General features: G+C 41.8%; 1 protein-coding gene across 1 annotated transcript; it reads left to right on the forward strand.

Annotated features, from left to right (window-relative positions):
- The first annotated feature begins 12445 nt into the window (after positions 1-12445).
- On the forward strand, positions 12446-13974 carry LOC149004981 (Peroxidase superfamily protein). The gene is made up of 3 exons (XM_089169231.1): positions 12446-12711; positions 12938-13138; positions 13206-13974. The coding sequence occupies exons 1-3, from the start codon at positions 12490-12492 to the stop codon at positions 13782-13784; spliced, it is 1002 nt and encodes a 333-aa protein (XP_089025357.1). The 5' UTR covers positions 12446-12489; the 3' UTR covers positions 13785-13974.
- Positions 13975-22902: the final 8928 nt, after the last annotated feature.

The raw sequence follows: 22902 nt of genomic DNA on the forward strand, positions 1-22902 counted from the left end.
CCCTGTATGATACTGAATATCACAATCGTAGTCCTTCACCAGTTCTAGCCATCTTCGCTGTCTCATATTCAACTCCTTCTAAGTAAAGAAATACTTGAGACTTTTGTGGTCAGTAAAAATTGCTATCTTCTCACCATACAAATAGTGACGCCAGATCTTCAGAGCAAAAATCACAGCAGCAAGTTCCAAATCATGAGTAAGATAGTTATGCTCATAGTTCTTCAACTGCCTAGAAGCATAAGCTACTACCCCCATGTTGCATTAGCACACAACCCAAACCAACTTTAGAGGCATCAGTATACACTGTCAAACCTCCAGAGTCATCTGGTATTGTCAACACTAGAGCGTTAGTCAACCTCTTCTTGAGTTCTTGAAAACTCTCTTCACAGGCTTCATTCCACTCAAACTTGATTCCCTTCTTGGTAAGCTTTGTCATAGGGGCTGATAGTCTAGAGAAATTCCCAATAAAGTGCCTATAATATCCAGCCATACCAAGAAAACTTTGAATCTCGGTGACTGACTTTGGTAGGTCCCAATCTGCCACAGCTCTAACCTTTGCTGGATCAATTTTAATTCCATTAGCAGAAACATGGTGACCTAGAAAGATAACCTTGGATAACTAGAAGTCACGTTTGCTGAATTTAGCATACATCTTCTTCTCTCTCAAACGCTGCAAGGCAAAACTCAAGTGCTCAACTTGCTCTTCCTCATTCTTTGAGTATATCAAAATGTCATCAATGAAGACTATGACAAATTTGTCCAAGACATCCTAAAATGCTCGATTCATCAGTTCCATGAAGGCTGCCGGTGCATTAGTAAGACCAAATGGCATGACTCGGAATTCATAGTGCCCATATCTAGTCCTAAATGCAGTCCTGCAGACATCACTAGACTTTACTCTCTCCTGATGATATCTAGATCTTAGATTGATCTTCGAGAAAACAGCAGCACCTTTCAACTGATCAAACAAGTCATCGATCCTAGGAAGAGGATACTTATTCTTGATCGTCAACTTGTTCAATTCTCGGTAGTCTATGCACATCCACATACTACCATCCTTCTTCTTCATGAACAAAACAGGGGCTCCCCAAGGTGAACACTGATTGGATAAACCCTTTGTCTGACAATTCCTTCAACTAGGTCTGAAGTTCTTTCAACTCAATCGGAGTCATCTAGTATGGTGCTTTCGAAACAAGGGCTCCCGAAATTAGATCAATTGAAAATTCTAACTCCCTCTCTGGAGGCAAACTAGACAAATCATCAAGGAAAACATCTAGAAAATCTTTGACTACCCCAATATCAGACAACTGCTTCGCACCTTCTACAATATCTACAGAAGAGGAGAGGAGTCCAAATCTTTGGTCCATTGCCTGACTTTCATAGTCATAGCCACAATCTTCTTACTCAACTTCCCTTGATTGCCTTGATATTCAAAATGGACTAGCATCCTTAGGATGAAACAACACTTTCCTTTCAGAACAAAGGATAACTGCTCCATACTTTAACAACCAATCCATTCCGAGTATCACATAAAAATCTTTTATATCCAGCTTTATCAACCGAGCTTCCAAGATTCTACCAGCAATAGCTACTAGACAAGACTCAACCACTTCATCTAATCTAACAACATATTGGGTAGGAGTACTAATAACAAGTCCTCTTTCCAGCAAGTGTAACAGGAATACGACTCACAAATGAAGATGCAATGAATGAATGAGATGCACCAGTATCAAATAATACAAAAGCAGAGGTAGATGATACTGGAATAATACTTGTCACCACATCATGATCTGTCTCAACTGAAAACTTTCCTAGAAGGGCCATTCTGAGCAGGCTTCATCATAGCAGACATCTGAGGATTCGGCTTCTTAGTGCAGTTACAGGAATAATGACCCACCTTCCCACAATTAAAGCAAGTCAAATCCTTATTGCCATCAAGAACTGCTGAAGAAGGAACTACAGGTCTCTAGTTACTCACCACTGGACGAGGATTAGCATATATCGGTCCAGTACCTTGACTACATGCAACAAGACGTACCGGTCCACTGCTAGAACCATAGCTCGAGCCAGAGCTAAAATTAGAACTAGCACCTCTAGGCTGAAATGTAGATGCATGATATGGAGCAGGCCTAGAGAATCGCCAGTTACGGTCCACCAGATTGTTCCGATTCGCTACAGATTGCTGGAGCTGATAATTTTCTCTCTCATTATCCTCCACTTTCTTAGCATTCTGAACTATCTCAGCATAATCCACAATTGGCTGAATCGCAAGATAAGTCTTCAGCGATGGTCTTAAACCCTTGAAGAATTTCTTCGCCTTCTCACGATCACCTCTAGACGCTTCCTATGCAAAGAAGAACAACTCTTCAAACTTCTACTGATACTCAAGGACAGTACTAGGTCCCTGTGTGAGAGCCATGAATTCAGACTCTTTAGCATCTCTCACAGACTCAAGAAAATAGTTCTTGTAAAAGGCTTCCTTGAAAATATCCCAAGTAAGAACCAGGTGCAAAGCTTCCAGAACTGGACGGGTAGCAGTCCACCAAGCATCAGCTTCATGCTGCAGTCTCTGTTCTGCACACAAGATCTTCTGAGCTTCATTGCAACGGAGGTTGGGAAAAGCTTTTTCCATCTCTCTAGTCCACTTGTTAGGGAACAAGGCATCCTTCGAAATACTAGTGAAAGCAGGGATTTGAAGCTTCAAGAAATGCTCCATCAATCTCGCATGAGGTCCAGGGGCAAATCTGTCAACATAGGCACCAACTGCAGAAGTACCAACTCCAAAAGGATTTTAAGTTGCTTGAGTATTCTTTGAGTAGTCGTGAAACCTTGCGTCATAGTGTTAAACTGGTTTTGTTGTTGATGCATTATGTTTCCCAGAATGTTCATCACATCCTGAATAGAGACTACAACAGGCGGGTCCGGAGGAGTAGGGTTTCCACAAGGAGGAGGCATTTCAGTTCTCGGGGTCTTAGTACCCACATTTCCAGTATGGGTCTCAACATTTTCCTGATCATTAACTCCGTTGTTCTCACCATCCTGACCATTCACTACAATGCGATTCCTTAACTAAACCATTCTACGAAAAGAAATCCAAAACTAATAACACTGTAAGGTCAAGTCCGGAAAAGATTCTTCAAGCCAAAAATGCACCGATTCAATGCAATTACCAATATACATAAGTAATATTTATCTCAAAAAATAAGAAAGAACCAAAACAGGGCCAAAAACCACCAAAATTAGGCAACACGAATTAGGGCCGATCGCTTATACCGGTCGCTTGGGTCAATCGACAACCACAAGCGACCGCCCCAAGTGTCGCGATAGCAACTATTTTATATACGGTTTTTGGGTCCCATTTCACTTCCACACTTCTCAAAACACATCTTGGGCTCTGGGGATTTCGTTCTTAAGTTAAAGAAACCATTTTGGAGACTCTGCTGGCTTCGGATCTACTTCCCACGTGATCTCCACACGCTATATAGGTAATCTTCTCACAAAACCCTCATTTCTATGGTTTGGATGAGAGAAACACCAATGCACTTTTTTTTCTAGGTTTTCTTTGATGCAAAACATTTCTTTTATTCCATAGAACATGTCTAGGCATAGATCTACTGTTCAATTTGCATTTTTTTTTTTTTTTCCAGTTGTGGGTATCTCATGGACATGTCCTAACTCTCATGTTCTTTCTTTTTCACCCAAAAATCAGATTTTTACCATAGATGGCGGAGGTAGGAGGGTTCCTATTTGTGGCCGAGGTCGTGGACAGGGTCGAGGTGACGCACATGATCCTGTACACCCAAACTATTTCAAATCACCAGAGGCACAAGAGTTGTACTTTGGTCACTTTGGTCATTGTAAGGTGGAGTTAGGGCGTCCGGTAGTGACTTCGGAGCTTCAGCAGTTCCAGATAGTTGAGAGGTTTGCGGCGGTTGGCTGGGGTAACATGTTGACACTGAGCGATACAACCTACCCAAAGCTAGTCAGGATGTTCTACAACAACTTGACCTATATAGAGGAGCCAGTGGGGGAGAATGACACTAAGTTCACTATAGAGAGTAGGGTGAAGGACAGGGACATCCGACTTTCCACTCGGAACCTTGCACACATTCTCAGGGTTCCCTATATTCACACTGACCGGAGATGGTTCGAGTCGGGGGCTGAGTCAGATGATGTCATTCACTGGGAGGAAAGAGCTCTCATCTACTCAGGCATTTGCATAGAGACAGCAGGGTTGAGTCACTGATCGAGATGCTTCCATTATGCCGAATCATCTCAAGGATCATTCCACGGAACCTGCTGCCTAAGGCAGGTCATCAGAGTGAAATTTCACTCGTGCAGGCCTTGATGACTTTCTCCGTGTACACCCGCTATCAGATAGACTTGGCATATATTATCCAGAATGCCATGATCTATCGAGTGACACATTCGGGGGAAGCAAACCTTGGATACGGGAGGCTTCTGACTCGGATCTTTGATCACTTCGGGGTCGACTTCAAGGGAGAGGAGGCTATAACAGTCGGCCATGGCGGTACTATAGGTCACAGGTTGGTCGCTCAAATGCACTTACTGGGAGGACCAAATTCACTAGAGATGCCAGTTGAGCCGGAGGATATGGATGTGGAGTCCAATGATGATGATCATGTAGACTCACCATCGCCGTCTCAGTTTAAGGTAGGGGGTACATCCGGAGCTCAGGATTCTTCAGAGGTGGCACCACCTTAGGCTAGGGATCTGATCACTAGGGTGGATCGCTTAGAGCAGGGTCAGGCAGTGATGAGGAATTAGCTGACAGAGTGCATTGATCTTCTTCGCCAGATGAGGCCAGCACCACCACCACAGGAGTAATTCAGACTTAGGCTTTACTCTTTTTGACTCAGTACAAACTGACTTAGGATTTAGATATAATTATTGTCATTTTTATTTCAGCACATGTTCATTCCCTACTTTGACTTGTAAAGCATAAAACACGCTCCAAATTATGTAAGGCTTTTTCTCATTAATGAAATACAGTTATGTTTGTTGCATTTTCATTACTGTCTCTTATGCACATCTTAATAATCATACTGTGAGTATATGTTTCACTTCATTTATAGTAAGTTATGCAAAAAGAAAATTCACTTACTTTGTTAGTTCGTTTCTAGTGAAAGATTTTCCTATTAGTCACTTCTAGTTCTTTTGAGCCACTTTTGGATCTATGACTCAGACTGCTCATCTAGTACTTGTATTAACTATTATTGACTTCATAAAACCTGGGCTCTGATACCACCTCTGTCACACCCCACCCATCGATCTCGGTTACTAGCCCGACAACCCGTGGGTGCGATCCATCACAGGATCCACAATGTTACCCATCAATAATAATAAATGCAAGTATAGACAAATCAAGAGCAAGAGCAAGTTCAATAATTAATAAAAAGATTACAGGAGTCCAAATACTCCAATAAAATTATAAAGGAAAGAATTAATGATCAAATAGAATAATGAGTTCAGCAGAAGCAATCAAAATAACTAAATAAGTTTCTTTCCAGTTTCTTTTTCTAAAGTTAAAAACTGCAGCTCATGTTTAGCAAGGAAAGGGGTTCTCCAGTTCTTTTCCAGACGGTCAGCAAAATGTCTAGCAATCTGTCTCCTCTATCCACCAATGGGTGCTATAAGCGCACTCCATGCATCCACAAGAGCTCCCGCACAAGCTATCTCCATCTCCCACTGACGGTGTCACATCTTCTTCATACGAGAGGGTCTTTCATATGCATCTACTCCAACTTCTGTCGTTGTGCAACCATCTGTACAATTTATATAATACATATAAGGAAAAGGAATGAGTTCTGACGAACTCAGTAAGGACACACATTTCTCATTCACATGTCAACACAATCAGCAATGCATATATGATGTGAATGATATGCAATAGTATGAATGCTACTAAGATCTAACTGTGCAAGTCTCTAGATAGTTGACATGCTTTAAGATATACACTAGCCCTCCTCTGGGTAGGTCTAGTCACTCTGATCCCTCACGGACTGATTACCTCTATTAGGATGTTGGGTAAAGGGGTAAAGTCCACACCTGGCAATCCATGGCTGGGGATTAAATCAACACTCTCTTACCACGACCATTGGAAATGAGTACTGGTGCATGTCGGGGTTTCTAATCCAATGCAAGTCATAATGGTAACACACTACATGAAGTCCATATACTTCCCCTATGGCACCAACCAACTCAGTTTCGAATCCTTCGCTACCTAGGAATGAGAACTCTCACGGAATGGCTACCACTATTGGAGTCCACTCCCTATCCCTATGGTCATCCACATATTGTTGGGGCAGAATGATCTCATGACTCCTCACGACACCCGATCCACTCCTTGGACGTCCATGAGCCCAACCCTAACATATGCACCCCTACCATTGCATGAACAGCAGTGGACCACTGAGTCTCTGCATGGATTGGTTACCACTGTATGATGAAACAGAGTCACGTCACCATCGTCACGGATCATTCAGCTTCAATTCCCCTACCGAAAGGGTAGTAGTATGTAGGGTCCCTAGCCATGCAATACTAGACTTCCTAGGTATGTCATCCAGTAGTCATGATAGTGCTAGAGGCATCAGTGAGAATGTATCCCATACAACAGCCCTCTGATATCTCAAGCCAAGATATCCCAATGGAATACCCTTTCCATCACAACTACAATACACCGATCACCATCATAACACAACTAGTCGTTCAATATCATAAACAGTAAAGTACATAAAAGAACATTACAAACAACAAGTATACAGTAATGTCATCATGCTTAATATAGTTACAGCAAGGTATATGATTAAAGAATAATAAAGAAAGTAACTGGTCTAGCATGTTCAAGTCATTGCATAAGAACAAGAATGTATGTCCTTACTTGTAATTAAATAAAATATCCTTAGAAAGGAAACCATTCACAATTAGTAGACTTTCAGTAGAAACATAGAACACCTATAAATAGGGTTACAAGATTATATAAGATAAATGAGTCAAACAGACTAACAACCAAAAGCCACATACTTACTGTGACCCAACCGATCGCTTGGCTCAAGCGACCGCCTTGAGCAACCGCCCCAAAACAAAATGCTCAAATCAGAAACTCAGGCTTTTGATCATCCCTTTTCAATCCGGTTTTGGGATGATCTCAATCAGAATTTTGAACCTAACATGTCAATAACCAAGTGGTAAATCAGAAACCCGAAAACTAACACGGAACTATCACCCAATTTCCTTCCCTTGAATAGATCCATCCTTTCCATGAATGCAGGGATTCGTTTTCGGACAGGATCCCATCAAGAACATTAAAAAGGGGATACCGTAACAAGAAGGGTAACCAATAACCAAAAAGAGAAGAAAACTACACCATTCAACGGCTGAAGAAGGAGAATAGGTGAATGGAGATTCACTTACCCCAACCAGATCAGCAAGAATAGAGGGAAGAAGGTTCTAGATCACAATCCGCAATTCATTCACCTTCCAGCACGTCTCCACTGCCACCTAACCGTCCAAAATAGCAATCCCGGATATAATAATACGTTAATAGGGCGAGGGTTGCTATTTATAACGAACATAGGGCAAAATAGGGAAAAACCCCAATATCAGGATCTGGCGGTCGCTTGGGGTGGTTGATTGGTTTAATCAACCGCCTTAAGCAATCGCCCCCTAGTACATTGTTGAACAAGGGTGCTTTTCTCAAGGGGTTGACACCCAATCACACTCTAACCCTAATCAACATGTGGGAGAGGTCTTACCTTTATTCCGAACATCTCCAAATACCACTTACCTTCCACCAGAGATCCAACTTCCAAGTAAGGCATGTTCTTCATCAAGAGAATCTAGATCCATGGGTTCTGAATATGGATCATGGATTTCAATCCGAATACTCCACAACTTAAACCAGCTAGACCTTCGAGTTATCGAACCTGTAATACGGATTCCGGGTTAGAATTACGGGGGTTGTTACAACTGTGATGTATGATTCTTGGGTTCTCAGCTGATATCTCCTCCAAGAAGCCCCATGATTGAGAAGCATCAACTGAACTGTCTTGGACCAAGCTTGAGCCCTGGGTTTGGTTCAAGTGGCTTACTCCGGTGAGATTCGGACTGTAATGACCATAACAGTAATGGATTGGTAGAAAAATGGTGCACCCTTGCCATAAGTCATCTTTGCAACCAAAAGTAGAATTATCAATCTAAATTTTGGCATCCACTGAGCAATCAATCAAAACGATATAGCTTTTCACTCAATGAGAAATTTCTTCTTTTTTTGGGAGGGGGTTAGGAAACAACACTAAATATAAGAACGAGTACAACTCAAAAGCCGAGGAGACAAAACCTCCTGGACTCATGGACTGGAAGTGGGCCACTCCACTCTACTCCATGGCCGCAATCGCAAGTCCTCCTCCAGGCTCCTAGCTATTGAGCCACAACACCAAGCCTTCACAATCTGATTCAATCAGAACCTCAACCATACCAGTTCCTTTGCCGATAACAAGGCTTCCCTTAAAGCTTCGGTTCCCCCTGTAGCACAGAATAAATTCATGTGGGGATAGAAAGCAAGTTAATGATCTCCTTGTGTTCATTCCTAAAGGCAATTTCCAACCCTCCTCCTCGATTCTCCTCTGCAAAATGATGCATCGCAATGAGTTATGCATCCACACCCATACTTATACACCTGCGGTTTGAAATTGAGAGTCCCGCCGTGTCTCCTTTGCCTCCTTTAAGCCCTATCAAGAACCAAAATTCGTCGAATGCAGCCTAGGCTCTTCTAATCACTTCTTAAGGGCTCCAAGCAACTTTCTTGAACACTACTTCATCTCTGGCAATCCATAGTTACTAGCATATAATCTGCTCAGAACCTCCATGTTGTGATGTTTGTTCAGAAAACCAATTGCTTCCCACTTCTCCAACCACACATAAAAGCCTGGGGGTCTTCATCTGATGCAATGAAATTAAGTTGACTACCGAACCACACTGATTTTGCAAACCCGCAGCCCTGCATAATATGATCAATGGACTTGATAATAAAACCACATCGTCCACAACTGAAATTTTGACCTTAAAGTTCTCCCCAGTGGCCAATGCTTGTGCACAACACTTCCACAAAAAGTTTTGACCTTAGGCATCGTCTTGCAATTCCACATTTTTTATCCGGTACCAACTAGGATTTTGTTTGTCATGTGTTCAACCAACCTAACCTTGGTTACAATGGCATCCTCATGGATATAAGCATCATTAAGCTCCTTTTTAGCAAAAGCGATTGGCTCACTTTGAATAAAGCGCGTCGTTTAGAGGGCCCAACAAGTGCCTATGACACGTTTTCCTTGCTTTATTTACCTTAATGGCTCAGGAGTGGGCCTTCCGAATACTATATTCCTTCTGTGAAGGTTCTCATCCCCTGGAACCATTGGAACTTTCCCTCTTGACTCAGTCCTGTCACGCGGATGAGTTCTACTACGCCTTTTCGGCGAAGGTGAGGCCTCACGAAGGTGAGTGGCCCTCACATGTTGATTCATATGCCTTTTGGCGATCAACTTCTTAATTTCCACTTTCAACATGCAGCAATCATTAGCATGACGCCCTCTGTTTTTGTGGTAATGGCAGTATCTTGACGTGCCAGCCACATTTTGGGGGCGTACATGTAGCCTTCCAGGGGTTTTCAGTAACCCTGAATCTTCTGAGCGTCAGATCTATGTCAAAAATGCAGGTCATGGCTTGTCCAGAAGAGTGAGTGCTCCTTTGAACATTCTTTTAGATTTTTAAACCCATAGTGGATGTGCACTAGCTTTAGGGAAGGAATGTCTATCTGCACGAGACCATAGTCTTTCGAAGACAGGCTTGCTTGCTCCTTCGTCTACAGCTTGGGCCTTCTCCTTGCCCTTGTCTTTTTCATGTTGAGTGTGAAGCGTATGCACTTCTTCTCCCTGGGCCTTGTTATTTAGGTTGATAGGGGAAGGATTCGCTATGCCACGTAAAATAGTGGTTGGAACAGAGGAAGGTATAAGCTAACTCTATTGGTTCACCATCGACTGGAAGGAACCCTTCATCTCAAGCATTTTTGATGCATGTCCACTCATTGCAGCGAATCTCGATTCAAAATAGGAGTAACTCCCTAAGGGAGGAGCTCAATAACTCCCTCCTTTACGGTTACCTCCCTTTTTCTTGACACGGGGGTTCTCTTGAGACTTAGAACCACGGTCTCCATAGTTATCTCCAGCCATCTTTTGGTTATCTGAATTCAAACAAGGGAAAAGCTACTTAACTTTTTGTAATCATTTCCCACAGACGACGCCAAATGTTGTTGTGAAAATGTGCTTGGGACTCCTTAGTTCGCTCCTGATCCGGGTCTAGTTCCTGAGACCAAAACGATGGTGAGAGTGGGCCGCCTCTGAGGACGGGAAGCCACCTCCAATGATTAAGTTAGTTCAGGTAGGAAAACTAGAGACTCCCCTTGTGGAATAAATGCCTAAGGGAATGAAGAAGAAAATGTTCTTCAGGCGTTAATGCATGAGAATAATGGCTGGAGTATTCAAGTCCTCTTCTTGGCTTACCTCTGATCAGGCATAGTGAAGATTATATATGCAGCTGGTCCATACCTTTGGTGGATAAGAACACCTAACAATCCTTTGATCCCCAGAGGCCTGAATGGAGGGTGGAGATGACTTCTTAGAGAGGCTTGTGCAACAAGCCAAATCGTGAAATCTTTAGGTCGGTGGAAGATCTTGTTGATGAGTCAAGCAGTCAATCTCAAATTGATACTGACGTGACACCAGCCTGCAATTGAGGGAACAAAAAGGTGCAGGTACAAGGCTCAAGGCAAACTTGGGACAAGGGAGAAGCTTCTTTGTCATCCATGAGCATAATAACTCTTGACATATATAATGCGGAATTAAATGTCGTGATTGATGTCTAGATAAAAAGACATGCCAAATCTGTTGCCAACGCTGCTTCTACCAAGAAGCCACATGATGACAGTTGTGTGTCAGTGTGATGTATGATTATTGGGTTCTCAGCTGATATCTCCTCCAAGAAGCCCCATGACTGAGAAGCGTCAACTGAATTGTCTTGGACCAAGCTTGAACCTTGGGTTTGGTTCAAGTGGCTTACTCCAGTTCAGAGATTTGGACCATAATGACCATAACAGTAATGGATTGGTAGAAAAATGGTGCACCCCTGCCATAAGTCATCTCTGCAACCAAAAGTAGAATTATCAATCTGGATTTTGGCATCCACTGAGCAATCAATCAAAACGATATAGCTTAATTTTTCACTCCTTAATGAGAATTTTTTTTTTTTTGGAGGGGGTGTTAGGAAACAACACTAAATATAAGAACGAATACAACTCAAAAGGCGAGGAGACAAAACCTCCTAGACTCATGGACTGGAAGTGGGCCACTCCACTCTACTCCATGGCCACAATCGCAAGTCCTCCTCTAGGCTCCTGGCTATTGAGCCACAACACCAAGCCTTCACAATCTGATTCAATCCGAACCACATTGATTTTGCAAACAAGCAGCACTGCATAATATGATCAATGGACTCAATAATAAAACCACATCGTCCACAAATGCAATCTGTTCTGATCTATCTAGCCTTCAGGTTCTCCCCAGTGGCCAACGCTTGTGCACAACACCTCCACAAAATAGTTTTGACCTTAGGCATCGTCTTCCAATTCCACATTTTTTAAGTTATACACATACAGTACCGGTATGTGGCTATGATGGATTTTAATATTAAACCTGGTTGAATCTTATGAGACATTACACACACCGCAAGATCCTTTCAAAGACAAGAGCCAAACAGCAAGGTTGGACCCCTATCTAGAAAACCCTGGCAGATATATAGTTTACTACACTACTTTGGCATTTACAACCATGAAATGTACCACCATGCCTGCAGTACGCCCTCTGCGCCTTTTAAGGTAGCATTTCCTACCCACTAAAAGTACGCACGCTGAACACAAAAAGTGCCATGTCTTCCACCTGGATTTATCTTTCTGATTCAGAAGACTACCTTTTGCCTGATAAATATATCAACTTACTTTTTATAGCCTGAGATTCCACCAGATCCTGGCATCTTTTTTCTCCTTCCCATCCTTAATCCTTAGTTTCACAACTCTAAAAAGCTCAAAACAGAATTCATATTCTACACATCACCAGATTACGTTCTCTTTCTGTTCTCACTCATGGTTTTGTTTTCAAGCTCTTTGTATAGGCTTCACGGGTTATGATTCTTCTCCTTTATGCCTTTCAATTTTTCTGTCACTTTTCAGATCATCTAGACATCAACACACCTGGGATCCACATTTATTTCTGGGTTTCACGGGTCTCTTCCCCCCTCCCAGCCCCCTCTCTCTCTCTCTTGCAAATTTCTACCTTCTAAAGCATGTCTGCTCCTTCTTATCCTCCTCCTCCTTCCTCTTCTTCTTGTTTTTATTTCATTTTCATCCTTGTAGCGGTATTAATCATGATACCCACTTCAGGATCTTCAAAACATGCAATTTCAAGAGCCAAAACAGAGAAAAACACAACTAGTCCTCCTCGTCAGCATCTCACGGTTGACTACTACAGCAAGACATGCCCACAACTTGAACAGCTCGTCGGATCCGTGACCTCTAAACAGTTCCACGAATCACCGAGTTCTGGGCCTGCAACAATTCGCCTCTTCTTTCACGACTGCTTCGTCGAAGTAAGAAAACACAGCGCACTTTAGCATTTTCTTGAGGCTACAGTTAACATGTACCAGGGGATCCTTCTCCATTGAGCGAACGATGCTTCAACTTCCAGTTCATCGTCGTCTCCGGTAGGCTGCAAGTTTAACCCCTGGTGCATTTTAGCAGCCAGCATTATCCCTCCATTTTAGAAACCCTAACTTTTTTCTTGCCCTTCTTCTCTAACTCAGTTGGAAATTTCAGGGCTGCGATGCTTCGATCCTGATATCATCCAAACCCGGGAGTTCAGCATTAGCCGAGAAGGATGCGTACGATAACAGGGATCTCGCAAGGGAAGCGTTCGATAGCATCACGAAAGCCAAATCACTAGTCGAAATCAAATGCCCTGGCGTTGTCTCTTGTGCTGACGTTCTCGCCATCGCAGCAAGAGATTTTGTTCACTTGGTAATTTAGAAACGATAGCATCCTTCTAACGTGCACCGTAGTGTTGACTGTACCATTTTTGTTGCAGGCAGGAGGTCCTTATTACCAGGTGACGAAAGGAAGGTGGGACGGACGGGTCTCAATGGCGTCAAGGGTGAGCTCTAATATACCACGTGCGAATTCCACGGTGGATGATCTCATCAAGCTTTTTGCTTCAAAGGGTCTCTCGCTACAAGATCTTGTGGTGCTCTCGGGTTCCCATACCATCGGGTTTGCCCATTGTGAACATTTTGTAGATCGCTTGTATAACTATAAGGGCACAAAGAAACCCGACCCGGTCATCGAACCGAGGCTTTTGAAGGGTTTACGTATGACGTGTCCGGCTAAAGGTGGCAATGCTGATGTGGTGGCGCCGTTTGATGTTACGACACCGTTTGTGTTCGATCATGCGTATTACAAGAATTTGCAGCTTAAGATGGGGCTGTTGGGTACGGATCAGTCGCTGTTCTTAGATCCGAGGACCCGACCCGTCGTTGTGTCCCTTGGAAATGATAAGAATAGGTTCTTTCAGGCATATGCTGGTGCCATGGAAAAGATGGGTTCAATAGGAGTGAAAGCGAGAGGGAATAATGCAGTCATTAGGAGAGATTGTGCTCGTAACATGTGATGTTTAGAGAAAGTTTTCTTCCTAATAAAACCTCCAAAACAATCGATATGTTACCAAAACACCCTTCTGGTCCCACACATCTGAACTCAAATCATGCTGTCTTGGCATTACAACAGGGTTCTCAACCCGGTTGTGACTCAAGGGCTTTTCTGTAACAACGATATTTCTAATGTACTTATTTGGCTTTATCGAAAAAAGGGTACATTTATACTGTTGTGCGTGGACTCGCTTCATCCATGTACCATTATCATACTTAGATATCAAACGGTATAAGCGTAAATCATTACCATCTCTTATTTATTTGTACGGCGATATTTAGTACAGTATCTCACCCCAAAAAAAAAACAAAAAAAAAAAAGAGATATTTAGTACAGTATGGGGTGTTGATTATTGGATCGAAACCACGGTTCAACTTTAGTGTTGTTGTGCATCTATGCTGCTAATGGTCGAGATTTTGATCTCAATCGTTGGCAGCAAGAACTGTGCATTTAAATCTTGACCGTTGGCAGTAAGAGTTGCACATTAAATGCACAACATTCAAGTCTTGGCCTCGAAACTAGACATCTTATCTAGATGAAGAAACTCTCTGTAAACAATGGAAGCCTTCATTGACTCGGTGCATAAGGCAAGCTGAGGTGCAGCTCTAAGCCAAGGTTCAAGTAGCAGAGGCCTAGGTATTACTTTTTGGGATTTTTTTTGGAGGGGAAGGGTGGTAAATGATGACTTCTATTTATTTATAAGGAAAATCCCCCGGTACAACCATTACATAAATTATCATATAATAGTGTTGTGGAGGGTAGTCAACCCGAGCGGGAAGATTTACCAGCATCTTCTCGGGACATGTTGTCACACCCCACCCGCCAGTATCAGTCACGCTTGACAATCCGTGGGTGCGATTCACAGTCACAAGATCCACAGTTTATCATCAATGATAATAAATACATTCAATAATAATCAAGAGTAGAAATAATCCAAATTATTAAATAGAGGGAATTACATGAGTCCAATACTTAAAAAGAATGAATCAAAGAAATGGGACTAAATAATATGTTCCAAAATTTATAGAGTTCAATGAAAGTAAAAGTTAAACTAATTATTTTGATTTTTTTAGTTCTCTCGAGGGCAATGGTCTTTTCTTCAAATTTTGCAATGAAGGGAGTCGTCCATCTTTCCTTCACTAACTTCTCAAAATGGCATACTATCTGCCTCCTCATGCCATCAATGGGTGCTATAAGCGCACTCCAAGCATTCGCAGGTCTCTTCGTGACATACATCTGCATTTCCCATTGGCGCCTCCATAACCTCTTCACAGAGTCACTCCCAGTCACGCAGAACTTCTCCTGATCCAATATACTCATTTGTATAATATAATGCAACATACAAAAAAGGAATGAGTTCTGCCGAACTCAATAAGGAAACACATCTCACATACATATTAGCAATATATCAAGGTAAGCACATATATACGGAATGATATGCAAGTATATGAATGCCGCTAGAATCTAACTATGCTAGTCTCTAATATGACAGATGTGCTTAAAGATATAACACCAGCCCTTCTCTGGGTAGGTCTAGTCACTCTAATCCCTCAAAGATTGGTTACCTCTGTTGGGATCCCGGACAAGGGGTTTAGTCCTCGTCAATCAACCATGGCTGGGGTTTAGTCCTCATATAGTGACATACTACATGTAGTCCAAATACTTCCCCTATGGTACCAACCAACTACGTTCAGTATCCTTCTCTACCTAGGAATGAAATTCCTTATCGACTGGCTACCTCTGTTGGATCCTATTCCCTAACCCTATGGTCATCCACATATTGTTGGGGTGGATGCTCTCATGTCCCCTCACAACTTCCAGTCGCTCCTTGGACGCCCATGAACCCAACTCTTACATATGCAACCCTACCAATGTATAATCAACAGTTGACAATTGAATCTATGCACTGACTGGCTACCGCTGTAGGATGAAACAAAGTCACGTCACTGTCGTCACGGATCATTCGGCTTCAATATCCCTACCGAAAGGGTAGTAGCATGTATGGGTACCTAGCCATGCATTCTAGACTTCCTAGGTATGTCATACAGCAACCATGATAGTGCTGGGGACATTAGTAAGCAGTGTCCCATACCACAACCCCTGATATCCTAAGCAATGGATACGCAGTATGGATACCCTCCACCATAGTTACAACACATCATAACTCATCATTACATAATCAGTCATTCAACTTCATAAAGTAATTGAAATAAATCTAAAAATTATTCACAATATATATTCAACTACGAATCATTGCATTATACTATTACACCAAGTTATAAGAATAATGATGCATGCAAATAATCAGACAATTCATCATAGATCATATATCATCATATATATATATAAGATTGTGTACTTACCTGTCAAAGTTGGAAAGACTTATAAAAGTGTAGTCAAACCTCTCTCTTACAACAGTCCCAGTATACCTTAGAGATTACCTATAGATAGGTTACAAAGTTACATTAAAGACAAGAGTCAAATCAGAGCAACAATTGGAGTGACTGAGCTTCTGTGACCCAGTCGGTTGCTTGGGGCGGTTGGTTGTGTGAAATCTAACCCTGTCCTAACCCTGACCCAACCCGGATCCTTGATGTTTGTAGGTCCGAAGACCCGAAGTGGTGGAAGAAGAGACTTGTAGGCCCTCGTAGTTGAAGATTTGGTGTATGACTCAGAGCCTATGGATATTGACAATGATGCCCCTTACTTGGATACACTGTCAGTGTTCAGTGAGAAACTGCACCTAGAAGAGGGGAAGAGTAGTTGAAGTACTTGATGCACTCCTGGTCTTGTTTCGAAGGTATTCTCTAATCTAGACTTGTTGATTGACTTGTAGGAGAAAAATCCAACTCAATTTGGATCAGTCTAGCCTTCCATTTCCCTATCTGAAGTTGTTGTCATGGCTTGGTCGACTAACCCAGTCGACCAGTTAGTCGACCAGCAGATTATTAAATACGAAAATCATAAATTTCTTGATTATTTTAAGCCTACTTATTGGGACCTCGTGAATAGAACCCTACCCCAATCATTTGGACTCCAGAGAATGAGGAGTGAGCTTCCCAAAGCCACTTCTTGAAGTTGGTGAAGATTCTTGGTCTCAATCATTGCAGACCATCTCCATTGCTTCCTCAGGTATGATTTCTCTCTCTCGTCCTCTATTATACCCATTCCTCTACTCTTTCTTGCTATTGAAACCATGACTAAAGTGCTGCAACCTTGCAAACACTTGGTCATGTGTTTTCCCTTTCATCTCCATTAGTTTCTTTCAATTCTTGCTATGCTATGCTTCCATTTCAATCACTAGCATTGCATTTATATGATTCTTTTCATTCCAACTTGTCTTATTATCTAAACTGATGTGTAGATATATGCTAGGTCTAATTTATTATTGGTTTATGATTCTAATCTAGTTCTTATCACTTCCTTAGCTAATTCCCAATCATTCCTTGCCATTGCAAGAAATTCCAATTCAATTCTTGATGTTTAGCATATAGAACATAGGGTTTCAATTTGGGTATTCCTAATTGGACCATTAGATCATGTTAATACTTGTTATATAGTGTTCTTATACTGTTACAATCATTCCCTCCAAGTTTCGGATCGATTCGAGCCCCGTAAGATCAGTTTTGGACCAAAATCACTATGATGTCCATTACGGTTCATCTTGGTCGACTGCTTGGTCGACTGAGTCAGTCAACCAGTTGAGAACAACAAATCTATCTTTGCTCGATTTGCTCCATTTGATCTCCGATTTAATTATTTCCTTCTCTAGTGTTGAACATATGTTGTCTAGGATACAAGCACTGAATTGGGGACTATTCTAGTGATACTTGGTATTATTCCCAGTTCGATTAAGGTAAGGACGATTATTGTCATAATTACATGAATTATGTGAATCTTGCCGTTATGTTTGAAATGTGGTAGATTTACTTTCCTAGTAATATTTGAGACATCTTGTGACTGCTGTATACACTTCATAACAGTAGTACCATGTTATATATCATTTTGAATTAACATGCTTACTTCTTTTGATAATGACATATGTGATCAAGCGTGTTACATTATATCTCTTTTTATATGATAAAATGTCAATCATGTATGATATGATGGAATTGAGCATGTGATTGGTTAAGTATGATTTGAGATTGGGGAATGTCCTTCCGAAATTTTTGTCCTTGGACAACGGAGGGAATAGTATGGGATGTTCTTCGAAGGTGCCCATCGACACTTTCCCGAATTATTGGATGACATACATAGGACTTGTCTAGATGTATGGCTAGGATGTCCTTGTCATATCAGACCTGAATCAGAAGGGTATTGAGACCGAACGACCCGTGGTAGTAGTTTGGTTTGATGGGCACTCAAGACCGGTAACCAACCCGTGAGAGGACATAAATCATACTACGGATACCTGAAAGGGGCCATTTATTGGTAGGGTTGCAAATAGCTAGACTTGGGCTCACGAGCGCTCAAGACTGGTAACCAACCCGTGAGAGGATGTGAGAGCTTCTCGTTTACTATTTGTGGATGACCAATAGGGTTGATGAGTCCATAGTCCGGGACTATACTGACTCTAGTGTGAAGGATACCGGAAAGGATCGCGGGGGGCGAGGAATGGACGTATCTGGATCTGACATGATATGACTGAGTAGATGACTTGCATTGGGCTAGGCTTTACCGTGACATGCGCCAATACTTAGACCAAATGGCGGTGTGAGAGAGCAGTGACTTAAACCCCAACCATGGATTTGTCCCGAGGGATGCAGGACCCAATTCCCACCAGCTTGAGTGATTGAGACCTACCCAAAGAAGTATGGTGCTATGACTTAAAGCATGTCTACTATAGAGACTAGCATATGTATAGTTAGAATCATATTTGCATCATCTGTCTCATATCATTTTGCATCATGTTTTTGTATCATATGACTTGTGTATTATGGAATAATTATCTTGCTGAGTTCTTTGAATTCATTCCTTTTTGTGCAATTGTTTCGTTAAACTATTCTGCAGGTATTGAAAAGACTAATGGCATGTCCTACGAGGCACCCTATGATGAGTCATACTACCCTTAGGGTAGTAGCTACTATGAAGATCACGGTGAGGGTACCGAAGAGGATCACGCTTCGTACTAGGATTAGTCCTATACTGGTGTGGGAGCGGCCATGCTGGGTTTCTTATATTTATGATTATGAGGACATATTGTATAAGATGGAGGAAACATTTGTTTAGTTATCCATCTTTTAAATTCTTCTTTTAAGACTTGGATCTGTAATTAAACTTTCATTGATATACTCCTTTAAATTCTCGGACTTGTAACTTAACTTGAATTATCTACTTTCCGCTGCCATTGGGGGAGTGACTTTCTGCTCACTCTCTCTCTCTCTCTCTCTCTCTTTGGATTATATATATTTTGGTATCATTTTATTCCGCACTCTGATTATCTGTTTATCTTATCCATGATTCTTTTATTATATGCTTTTACCATGATCATTATTGTTCATGATTGTGTTATCGTGTATGTGGGAGGCATGGTTGCTCGATACTTGATCCTTGGGGCTATGGATCACATACTCGGGTATGCCTGATGGAGTACCGACTGGGTGGATGTGACAGGTTGGGCAAGCGATCACCCTAAGTGACCTCCTCCATTCCAAACAACTTCTAAGTCAGAAATTCTGACTTTTCATCTCCCAATTTTAATCCGATTTTGGGATGATCTAGATCCAAATTTCGTCCTTAAGGAGCCTGTCACAAGCATAAACCAAAACCCTATATTTCTAATGATTCAATAACTACATCATCTCCTTTAATCAGATCAATCCTTTATTCGAATACAAGGATCTACTTTTGAACATTATCTAATCAGGATCATTGATGGGAGGATAGAGCCATCACAAATAACTTACCACCAATCAAGGAGGGTGGATTTACAACATTCAAAGAGATGAGGAACGAATATAGAGGTTGTGAGATCAACTTACCTCCGATTGATTTGCTAGACTGATGAGGGATTGGATCTTCTTTGCAAATCATGCTTCATTCACCTTCCCACACATGTTCTTTGACTCCTAATCGTCCACACCAGTAATCTCGAATATAATAATGAGAGAAAAGGTCAAGGTTACTTATTTATAGCGGACATGAGCAAATTAGGGTTTAAATCCCGCAAGCAGACTTGGGCGATGGCTTGGAGCGGTTGATTGATCAATCAACCGCCTTAAGTAGCCACCCCCTTGTACTTTACAGTACTTGGGTGCTTTGCTCATCTGGTTGATCCCTAACTCAAACCTAACCCTAAACAACATGTGGGGGTGTTCTTACCTTGATCCCAGACATCTTCAATCACAACTTGACTCTAACTAGTGATCCACTTTCCCAGAATGGCATGTTCTTCATCGGTAGAGTCCGGATCCATGGGCTCAGGCTATGGATCATGGACTTCGATCTGGATACTCCACAATTTATTCCAGTTGGATCTTGGGTACTCGGACCCACAATACGGATCCTGTGTTAGAATTACGGGGGTTGTTACACATGTAGACTCCACCGTCAGAAAGTCACCAATACCCCCTCGAGAAGATTCCCCAGCACCCTCTCGAGACATATAAACTTCCCCTCGGGAAGGAACAAATGACTCCTCGAGGAACATACAAAGCACCCACTCAAAATTATTTGAAGAACCCCTTGGGGAACCCTGTAAACATTCCCTCGGGAAGTTGGAGAACCTCTCCTCTAGAGGATCCCTCGGGAATCACTCAAGATAGGCTCGGACAGTGTGAGAATGCCCATCACCACATTTGAAGGACTAAGTCAAAAGGGCCAGTTAGAGAAATAACCGCCCAATATGCCCACAATGAAACATGGGGGAGTGACTCTTGGAGTAATGCCTCCATTAAAGTCCTACTAAGGAAAGGAACGTGCCTCCTAAGGCAACTAGCCCCACTCTTCAATTTGTGAAATCAAACCCTATCCTAACCCTGACCCTGACCCGGAAACCCTGCGGTTTGTAGGTTCGAAGACCCGGAGTAAAGGAAGAAGCCAACTATGGGCCATCTCAGTGGAAGACATGGTGTTTGACCCATAACCCATGGAAGTTGATGATGATGTTCCATATTTGGAGGCTTGTTCAGAACTAGAAAGGAAACATAGCTTGTTGAAAAGGAGTCAAGTTGATGGACTTGATGTATAGTTGGACATGATTCAAAGGCATTTTTCTATACTAGGTAAGCCATATGTTGTAGTGGGAGAAGCTCATTAGGTTTGGACTTGAGTTGGGCCTTCAATTCCCTGTGTTTGGCCTTGCTGACTGGCTTGGTCAACTGGGTGGTCGATTGGGCCAATCGACCAACAGAGCAAAAAAATCCGAAAAAATCCTCTGTTTAGGGTTTTTCGCTTTCTATTTAAGTAAACTTCATATTTCTTAGTATCCTCTGCCTCCAAAACTCTCAGAGGACGTGGGAAGACTCTCTCAAAGCTTTCCTTGGTGAACTGGAAGAACTTTTGCAAGATCTCAAGCCTCTCAACTCCGATTCTTCAATCAAAGGTTAGTGATCTCTCTCGTGTCATATAGGTCTACTTCTTCTATGATCTATTCTTTATGATTGAGACTATGAAGATGATGCTACATTCTTTGTTAGCAACCATCACTTCATTGATCTCCTTCCATTCTTAAGGTTTTATGATCAACATAATGATCTTAACCCTAACCCATGTATAACCCTCATGAAACCATGATCTCCCTTTTTGATCCAATTTCTTAGCATGATTAGATCTGTTTTTCATGATGGACTTGTGTTTGATTTCTGATTATCTTCTACTAGAATGAGGTCTAATCTTCTTTAGTTTTCCTTTGGATTCATAGTATATTTTTCATCGAAAACTAGGGATTTTTACCAAATTAGAGAGTCATGATTTCAAATTGGTAAGTAGTGTTTTTGACCATTGTTAGAGACTAATCTATACTCCTTAGTGTTAGAATACTGTTCTAAGGGTTTCCTCCAAGTTTCGTAGAGTTTCAAATCTTGTAGATTGAGTTTCGGATCAAAATTCACTTTTTTGCTTCGTACTGACTCAGGTGGTCGATTGGTTGGTCGACTGGACCAGTCTACCAACCAATTGACCAAGCAAGTCAGTAGCTCTTATTTTCACTCGATTTGATTCGTTTGATCTCCAATCTTTTAGGCCTCTTTCCTAATGTTGTATATATGATTGTTTAGGGTCTATTTGCTAGGTTTGGAACTTCTCTCTTTGATCTTTGGATATTCATCAACGCTATTTAAGGTAAGGACAATTATTTCCATAATTATATAGATTGCATGAATCTTAGTTTCTATTTTTGATTCTCTTAGATTCACTACCATAAATATATTTTCTTATTATTCTATTACTGATGCAAGTATGTTGACTACAGTAGCATCATGATTCATGTATTCTTTTGATTATGAATACTTATTCTTATCAATTACATATGCGATTGATAATGTTTATGTGAATCTTTCTATGTGATGAGATATTGGTTGTGTATGTGGTGACTGATTTGAGAATGTGAATGATTAGGTATGATTTGGGATTGGGAAGTGTCCTTTCAACATTTCTGTCCTTGGACATCAGTGGGAATAGTATGGGATGTTTCCAATGGTGCCCTTTGACACTTTCCCGAATTATTGATTGTCATACCTAGGGCTGTTTAGCAGTGTTTGGCTAGGATGTCCCCGTTATATTAGACCCAATTTAGAAGGGTATTGAGACCGAACGACCCGTGGTAGCAATGGGGACTCATGGGAGCTCAAGATCGGTAACCAATCCGTGATAGGACATGAATCACGTTGTGGATACTCGCGAGAGGCCATTTACTAGTAGGGTTGTAAATAGTAGACTTGGGCTCATGGGCGCTCAAGATCGGTAACCAATCCGTGAGGGGACATAAGAGCTTCCCATCTGTTATTTGTGGATGACCAGTAGGGTTGATGAGTCCGTAGTCAGGGACTATGCTAACTCTAGTGTGAAGGATACCGGAAAGGATCGCCAGGGGCGAGGAATGGACGTATTTGGATCTGAGTTGATATGACTAAGTAGATGAC

This window comes from Hakea prostrata, chromosome 9 (assembly GCF_041222555.1).
Source record: "Hakea prostrata isolate BN-2017 chromosome 9, UWA_Hpros_2, whole genome shotgun sequence".
Classification (NCBI taxonomy): domain Eukaryota; kingdom Viridiplantae; phylum Streptophyta; class Magnoliopsida; order Proteales; family Proteaceae; genus Hakea; species Hakea prostrata.

Excerpts from the sequence above, each read along its gene's own strand:
- LOC149004981 (XM_089169231.1), top strand. The coding sequence starts at position 12,490 with ATGATACCCACTTCAGGATCTTCAAAACATGCAATTTCAAGAGCCAAA. Across the intron at positions 12,712-12,937 it reads TTCACGACTGCTTCGTCGAA|GGCTGCGATGCTTCGATCCT; the intron begins GTAAGAAAACAC and ends TGGAAATTTCAG. Across the intron at positions 13,139-13,205 it reads CAAGAGATTTTGTTCACTTG|GCAGGAGGTCCTTATTACCA; the intron begins GTAATTTAGAAA and ends TTTTTGTTGCAG.